The following is an 8,548-nucleotide window of genomic DNA, read 5'->3' on the forward strand; positions in this document are numbered from 1 at the left end:
ACCTTGTATGACCCTCTACGACCTTGTATGACCCTGCAGGATGCCCATATATACGACCCTGAACGAACTTGTACTACCCTGTTCGACCTTGTACTATCCTGAACGACCTTGTATGACCCTGCAGGATGCCCATATATACGACCCTGAACGAACTTGTACTACCCTGTTCGACCTTGTACTATCCTGAACGACCTTGTATGACCCTGCACGACTTTGTATGATTCTGTACGACCTCGTATGACCCTGTACGACCTTTTACTACCCTCTACGACCTCGTATGACCCTGTACGACCTTGTACGACTGTACGACCTTGTATGATTTTGTACGACTGTACGACTGTACGACCTTGTATGACACTGTATGACATTGTACGACCATGCGTGACTTTGTGTGACCCTGTGTGGATGCTAACTGAATAGTTCAGGAAGCGAAGACCTTGTCAACCATGGATTCTCTCTGCGCAGAATCCAGCAAGCAGTTCGCAGAATCCGCCGGCTAACGAACTCGGCCTCTCCTACGTCAACTTCATCCGCGCAAACCTCGAGATCTTCCACCAGAAAATCAACGATGAGCTGTGGATCCTAGGATTGTTTGAGGTGCGTCGCGGACGTCACTGATAGTCTGCTCATCCTTGTCTCCGTCTCTCTCTCTCTCTCTCTCTCTCTCTCTCTCTCTCTCTCTCTCTCTCTCTCTCTCTCTCTCTCTCTCTAACTCTCTCTCTCCCTCTCTCTCTCCTCTCCTCTCTCTCTCTCTCTCTGCTCCTCTCTCTCTCTCTCTCTCTCCCTCTCTCTCTCTCTCTCGCTTCTCTCTCTCCTCTCTCTCTCTCATTCATCTCTGCTGCGTGACGTGTGCTGCTCTCTCTCTCTCTCTCTCTCTCTCTCTCTCTCTCTCTCTCTCTCTCCTCTCTCTCTCTCTCTCTCTCTCTCCTCTCCCTTCTCTCATCTCTCTCTCTCGTCTCTTCCTCTTCCTCTCTCTCTCTCCTCTCCCTCATCTTTCTCTTCTCTCTCTCTGCTCTCCTCTCTCTCTCTCTTCTCTCTCTCTCTCTCTCTCTCTCTCTCTCTCGTCTCTTCTCTCTCTCTCCGCTCTCTTGCACCCTCTCTCTCTCTCTCTCTCTCTCTGCTCTCTCTCTCTCTCTCTCTCATCCTCTCTCCCTCTCTCTTCTACTCCGTCTCCGGTGCAAGCCCCTCTCTCCTCATCAGCGCTCTCTACGTCGGGATCTCGTCTTCCTTGCTCCTCTCTCTCTCTCGTCTCTCTCTATCTCTCTCCCTCTCGTCTCATGCTCTCCTCTCTCTCCTCTCTCTCTCTCTCCTCTCTCTCTAACTCTTCCTAACTTCGTTGCTCTCTCTCCTGACTGCGTCGCCTCCTTCGCCTCATCGCTCTTTGATCGTCCAGATTCTCTCAATCTCACTCTTCTCCTCGTCCGTCTCTCTCTCTCTCTCTCCTCTCTACTCTCTCCTCTCTCTCCGTCGTCGTCGTCTCTCTCTCTCTCGTCTCTCTGCTCTCTCGTCCCTCCATCTCATCTCTCTCTCTCTCTATCTCTCTCTTCTCACCTCTCCTCTCTCCTCTCCGTCTCTCTCTCCTCTCTCATCTCTCTTCTCTCACTCTCCTCCTCGTCACTATCATCTGTCGTCTTCTCTCTCCTATCTCTCTCTCTCTCATCCATCTCCTCTCTCTCTCTCTCTCTCTCTCTTCTCTCTGCTCTCTCCTCTCCTGCGCGCGCGCCGCGCAGCCGGGCGTGCGTGAGCTGCAATGTCCTCTCTCGCTCTCTTCTCCTCTCTTTCTTTCGCTGTCTCTGTCCTATTTCGCTTTCGTTCAACATCTCCCTCCTCTTTCTCTCTCTGCTCTCCTGTCGCATCGTGACTCTCTGTCCTGTGTGTGTGTGTGTCTCTCTCTTCTCGTCTCCCCGGATCACCTCTCCACATATGCTCCGGACGCACCGCCGAAATACGCTACACGGACTATCTCGCTCTCTCCTCTGCTCTGCTCTCTCTCTCATTCTCTTCTCTCTCTCTCTCCTCTTCCATCTCTGCTCTCTCTCTATCTCTCTCCTCTCTCTCTCTCTCTCTCTTCTCTCCTCGTCTCTCTCTCTTCTCCTCTCTCTCTCTCTCTCTACTCTCTACTCCTCTCCTCTCTCCTTTAAAATTTCTCTTTGCCTCCTTCTCAGAATGGAATCATGACGGTTTCAGAGTGGTGCCCATGAGAAAGCACTGTAACGTGTAACTTTGTGTTTCGCAGTACTGGTACACACAGACAATGAATGCCATCTGTGATTGGCTGACAGACCGGCTTGACCTGTCACTGCATCCGTACCAGATGACCTGTCTCGGGCTCATCGTGAAGGTGTGTAGATAGACAACGTATTCTCGCAACATGTCGCACATTGTTGCACGATGTTGCGAGAAATGCAGGTGTGGCCTACTCGGTGTTGTAGTTTGTTTACCAATGGTTAATCGACTGTGGTGGGGCATCATGGTCAGGTGACTTTATTGTCATCCAATTCATATTTAGGCCAGTGAGCTGCGAAAACAACATTTGTAGTCTGCAATTCTTAGATGATGTTGACTGTTGCTTCACCAAGTGGTAGCACATTTATTGCTAATAATTGTCAAATGCAACATCACTTGTTGCCAGGAAATTGTTGAACGATGATGTTGGCAAACGATCTTGAAAAATAGTTGATGCCAACAAATTTGTGAGCGATTAGTGTTGGCAGCAGCTGTTGTGTGTACCTCGTTGCGCACCAAGCTCTCATCACCCTGCTTCATTTACTCTTGTCCGCAGAAAACCTACTCGGAGTTTGAGATCCAGGGGGCGCCGGAGGTCTGTCTCCGCTCGAAGACGTACCAGACGATCTATGCGCGCATGCAGATGGAGGAAGCGAACGTACATCTGAAGATGGAAGGGGGCACCGGCGGCGAGCGCATGTTCCCGGCGCGCGGCGAGGAGAATGACTATTGAGCTGCCGTCCGTCCGCTCACTCGAGACGGAGGGGTCAAGATGCTGGATTGAGACATAGAGTTGAGATGCTGGATTGAGACGGAGGGGTCAAGATGCTGGATTGAGACAGAGTTGAGATGCTGGATCGAGACGGAGGGTTGAGATGCTGCATTGAGATGGAGGGTTGAGACGCTGGATCGAGACGGAGGGTTGAGATGCTGGATCGAGACGGAGGGTTGAGATGCTGAATTGAGATGAAGGGTTGAGACGCTGGATCGAGACGGAGGGTTGAGATGCTGGATCGAGACGGAGGGTTGAGACGCTGGATTGAGACGAGGAATTGGGATGTTTTTTCTATACACAGACAACTCATGAAACAAAAACAGTAAAATTATGGCAGTAGCCACGTAGCGGAAATACGGTTACCCACAGGGGGTGCTCTAGGGTGCGAGTGCTGACAGTACCACCGCATAGTCATAGTTATAGATGGCACCGATGGGCGGGTAGCAACACCGTCGCCACATAGATACTTTCTTATACAGAACCCGCAGTACTCGCAGAAGCAGTAGCAACAGCAACTTTAGCAGCAGTAGTAGTAGTAGTAGCAGCAGTAGCAGTAACAGCAGCAACAGTAACAGCAGCAACAGCAGCACAGCAGCAGTAACAGACGTATACTCTCGCGTGCCGTTCTGTAACAGTTCCCGTGGGACCCAGCAGGGGTGGGCGCCTCTTCTCCGCCCGGCCTCTGCTGACTATCTGTTTTACTTATAGCAGGTGGGAGCTTTGCACGGCGACACTTTGTAGCTGATATGAAAACCAAAGAGCGTGGCCCTCGACATGCCCCGCTTTCTCTCCTCTCTCTCTCATCATCTCGCTCGCTCCCAGCTTGCGTACTGCCCCCTCCAGCAATGTCTCTAGTAGTCCCCTCAACTAGTGTGCTGGGGGCTGAATCGAGGAAACCCCGGGGCTCTAAAGTCCCACCCACCGCACTGCCCCCTGGTGGGAACATCAGCCGACAGACAGAGGCGGCGACCGGTCGGAGCGTACGGTCCATTTGAGTGACGGCCCACAGTTTCCACCTCCATGTTGCACGATTGTGTGTGGTGTGCTGCTGCCAATTCGAGTTGTCATGGTAACTAAGCTTCACTCAGCCGCACGTCTTGTCTCTGGCCTCCAGGGGGCAGGCTTAGGGTGAGGAACTTCGAGAGAGAGAGTGTGAGAGAGAAAGGGGGAGCGGGAGGGAGCAAGGAAAAGTGTTGACGGTGTGGGTAGAGACAGTACTAGTAGTGAGATGAGAAGCTAGTAGTGAGATGAGATCATTGTTATCGTATTTCTGCAGAGGTACGTTAGTGCCGCGGCCGTCGTGTAGCAGCGGCCATATTGCTAAATTGCAAAAACTCGATAGCGTAAGTCGAACATAGTCAATTATAGGTACTGTTGATTAGTCGATAAATCAATAAGATGAAGTATATATAATCAAGTTATTTATTATTCTTATTTATTAATATCTATGGAAATTGTTATGAATGTTGAATCGTATGTATTATTATGCAATATGTATGGCATATGTGTTTATGTACATATACATATATATATATATATATATATATATATATACATATATATATATATACACGTGTGTTCATATACATTACTGCTATTTATTTGTAACTTTATCGATATTTTGGCCATGTGATGTGTACTGGACCAATGTTTGAATGTGATTGGTGGTGATTGCATGACATAACGTGTTTGAAATGTGTCGCTGAATCTGATTGGACGGCACGGATGCATCGGACGATGCTATTCGACCGTCGGGCAGCAACGGCAACATGACGCCAGACGAGAAAAATTGCGTAGTTTTAGAATGCTTTGTAGCCTGTACTTGCCTGTTGTCTTGCAGCAGATGGCGAGATGGTGTGCGTGCGCTCATACTCACGTGAACATGTATGCGTAACGGGTGAGAACGTTCGTGATGCACGCGTAAGTCAGCGAGGGCGGGTATATTATCCGAGCGGTCGTTCACGGCAGACGACAGCGGACACTAGACGAAGAAAGCAGCCGGCGACGCGGCGGTGATATCACGCGGTCGGGCGCCGCGAAATGGCGGCAACATGAAGCGAAGCAGGCGAAATACTGGCTGCCAGTCCCGCGCTGATTCTGTAGTCGTTGCGAACGGGTTCGTCTGACCGTATCCGTGACCGATCGCTCAAGTGCAAAAATAATCGGAAGTCTTCGATAATCGCTTCGTTCGGATGTCTCGCGAGGACGGGAAATTGAAAAAAACCTGCAGCCGCAGCTGGATCATGTTGTCGTCAGAAATTTGATGCGGTCGGAGCGCAAAGGCAGCCAGGGGGCGCCACCAACCGGGTCCGAAGAGGCGGTGAATTTGCCAGTTACAGTGCGTGATCTGTTTGTTTTCTAGACTGCTAGTCAGCGGGTGTGTTTCTTACTAATTATATAGAAATGCCATCTGCTGCAGTATATATATATATATATATATATAGATATATTATATCTATATAATTTCGAAACTAGTCTTTTTAAACCAAAGTCCTATTATTTGACCAAAGATTTTCGTGATACCAACCATACCTGTGTTTGCGTCTTATCCACTTTTGATTACATTGCGGTGTTTTTAAAATAAAAAGTTATGTATCTTATACTACGAGCAATAAGAGTGAGTAAACCCTGCAGGTGTGCTGCTGTACGTCATGTGTTTTGTTTATAGTCTGTGAGCTACATATAGAGGCGGACAGACAGTGTGCTGAGGTGCCGCACGAGTCATCATACATCATGTACATTGCTTATCACCTCAGCGAGCAGTTAGCAGTGTAGTTAGCAGCACGTAGTCGAGCTGCGTATAGACAGACAGACCCCTGATGATGATGATGATGATGATGATGATAATGATGAGCTAGCGAATAGATGCACGTGATCGGCACGTGTGACGCTGCTGCGCGCGCACGCAGGGCGTTGCCAACCATGCACACACCAGGGGGTGCCAAGCTGCCGGATACGCACACCAGGGGGCGCCCCATCGACCGTTGCTATCCCTGTGCTCAGCAGGTGGCATCTGCAATGCACGACCGATCGTTTCACCCCTATCCCCCGTTATCGATCGATTATTCTATGGATTAAGCGATTGGTTGGTTTCGGTCGCAGAAACTAGTTCCACGCAAGTCGCGCGATATGGGTGTTTGGCCCGGCCCCCCCACTCAGTGTTATTTAGGGTACGCATATGCTCGTTCCCTCCCTTTGAAAGTACCCCCCTATCTCAGGACTGCTAAAATTTCTGAACCCCCTTTCGCGGGCTTTTTGCGGGTTTTTCCTGCCTTGGAGACCCCCCTAAATCCGGAACACTGCTCAATGTACCCCCTATATCAGGTGAGCTCTCATTCCAACCGTAGTGACGTTAGTGTAGCGTGTGGAACTGTCGAACCAGTCTACACTACGTAGTGTAGAGTTCAGTGATCGAGGGGAACTAGGGGGCAATATTTTTACATTTCAAAATTAAATAACCCTGAATGAGCTTCCAAAACTAGCAAGAATTTCAGGAATTTGATCCCGGGATTTGATACAGTTTTCTATGATATTCAAGATGAAAGAGAGAGAGGAAAAACACCCCCTTTTTAAAGAAATCTCCGGGTGAAAAGTCAAATTTACAACCCCTTTTTTTACAATTCTTGGGCCGGATTTTGTCGCGCGAAAAATACCCCTTTACCAGAGATTTTGGGAACGCGCATGCGGTCCCTCCGACCTCGGAGTGGGGGGGCCGGGGTGTTTGTTTTGTCGCATGCGGTTGCCATGGTAACGAGTGCCCACTTATGGCAAGGATGATATGGGAGAGAGGAGCAGAAAAAGAAGGAAGAAGATGTGGCAGATTTTAATTATAGCGCTATAATTAGATTCGATTTAGCAGAGAATCCTTCCCTCTCCCCCTCCCCTCTCCCCCGTTCCTCCACCGTCGCCACTGTCTGGGGTCTGAAACGAGCGAGCGCCTCTGTAACCCTGGTGGTCGTTGCTGTAACTAACGGATAATATACATAAAAGTGCACGCGTTTCCTGCTGTCTCTGTGTGGCGGCAAGCAGCTTGCTAGAGCGGAGAGAGAGAGTGCTGAACAGGTAAATTGAGTTAGAGCGCGTGAGAGAGTGAGGGGGAACGTCGGGAGAGAGAGATAATGAAAGTTGACGGCACATGTCATTCTAACAGTGCAGCGATAAGTTGTTGTGTACATATGTGTAGGTATGCTATGTAGTTATGGCTGCACCGCACACAGCGTCACTCGCGCCATGATGTCACAAAAATTCACTCGCCCAAGAATCTGCCGTTTTTGTTATAGTTGAGTGCGAATAAGCGTTGAAATAAATTTCCGCACACGAGTCGATCGTTATCTGGATGTTTCTGTTGCTGATCTTCCTTGTTGTTGACGTCAGAGGCGGTTACGTCAGTCATGTAATGTACTTGGCAGTTTAACCTTAGATATAAATAGTTTAATATAATGGATACCTTAGGTACAAATACATTAGAAGATGAATATAAGTGCGAATGCTGCTCTGTTTATATCTATCCGTTTGACCGTAGAGATAATTCGATTATCTAATTCATGGAATACATTGTGTTTGTAATTACACGGGGTACCACCTTCAATGACGTAATCTCAGCATTAATCACAGGATGCACTACCTAGTTTAAGTATACGAGGCGGCAGCGGTAATAAGATCATACTCAATAACATGACACTCCACCTTTAACCACGTAATGTGGTACGTTTACTCAAAAGGCACAATGATGCACGACTTAGGGCGTGTTTGTTCGGGACGAATCCGTCTGATCGAGATCTTGTGATCCTGATCCGACCAAATAAACGCAAACTCACTTTCACCGGTTCACATTTCGCTGTAACCTACAACGGGATGGTTCATAACAAAGAACAAGCTGTGATTGGCTGAGGCACGGGCCGCCATATTGGATTCTGTTCGAATCCGCCTCGCTAGCCGGTTCAGGTTCGGTGGATCGAGATCAAGTGATCCGACCAAACAAACAGTCAGATCAACGAATCTATCAGATTGAGATCCGTGGATCCGACCAAACAAACGCGTCCTTAATTGCACGAGGCGTCAATTCATTTGATCACTTAATGTTTTATTCTTTACCAGAACGCACCAGCTTTAATCACGTCATAATGTGCAACATTTTATCACAGAATGCACCACCTTTACTCATACAATGCACCACCTTCAATCACAGAATGCACCACCTTTAATCACAGAATGCACCACCTTTAATTACAGAATGCACCACCTTTAATCACAGAATGCAACACCTTTAATCACAGAATGCAACACCTTTAATTACAGAATGCACCACCTTTAATCACAGAATGCAACACCTTTAATCACAGAATGCACCACCTTTAATTACAGAATGCACCACCTTTAATCACAGAATGCAACACCTTTAATCACAGAATGCAACGCCTTTAATACAGAATGCACCACCTTTAATCACAGAATGGACCACCTTTAATCACAGAATGCACCACCTTTAATCACAGAATGCACCACCTTTAATCACAGAATGCACCACCTTTAATTACAGAATGCACC

The 8,548-nt window shown here is 48.2% G+C and overlaps 1 protein-coding gene across 1 annotated transcript in view; it reads left to right on the plus strand.

Annotated features, from left to right (window-relative positions):
- LOC106818122 (calcium-dependent secretion activator 2-like) overlaps window positions 1-4,498 on the plus strand; it is a gene marked incomplete at its 5' end in the record, with an annotated part of 16,948 nt that extends 12,450 nt beyond the window's left edge. The window contains 3 exons of the mRNA XM_014822841.1: window positions 466-597; window positions 2,237-2,341; window positions 2,783-4,498. Of these exons, the coding sequence (XP_014678327.1) occupies window positions 466-597; window positions 2,237-2,341; window positions 2,783-2,959 (414 nt within the window). The remainder of the gene's footprint in view (window positions 1-465; window positions 598-2,236; window positions 2,342-2,782) is intronic.
- Window positions 4,499-8,548: the final 4,050 nt, after the last annotated feature.

This window comes from Priapulus caudatus, unplaced genomic scaffold, assembly GCF_000485595.1.
Source record: "Priapulus caudatus unplaced genomic scaffold, Priapulus_caudatus-5.0.1 Scaffold2039, whole genome shotgun sequence".
In the NCBI taxonomy this organism is placed as follows: Eukaryota; Metazoa; Priapulida; class Priapulimorpha; order Priapulimorphida; family Priapulidae; genus Priapulus; species Priapulus caudatus.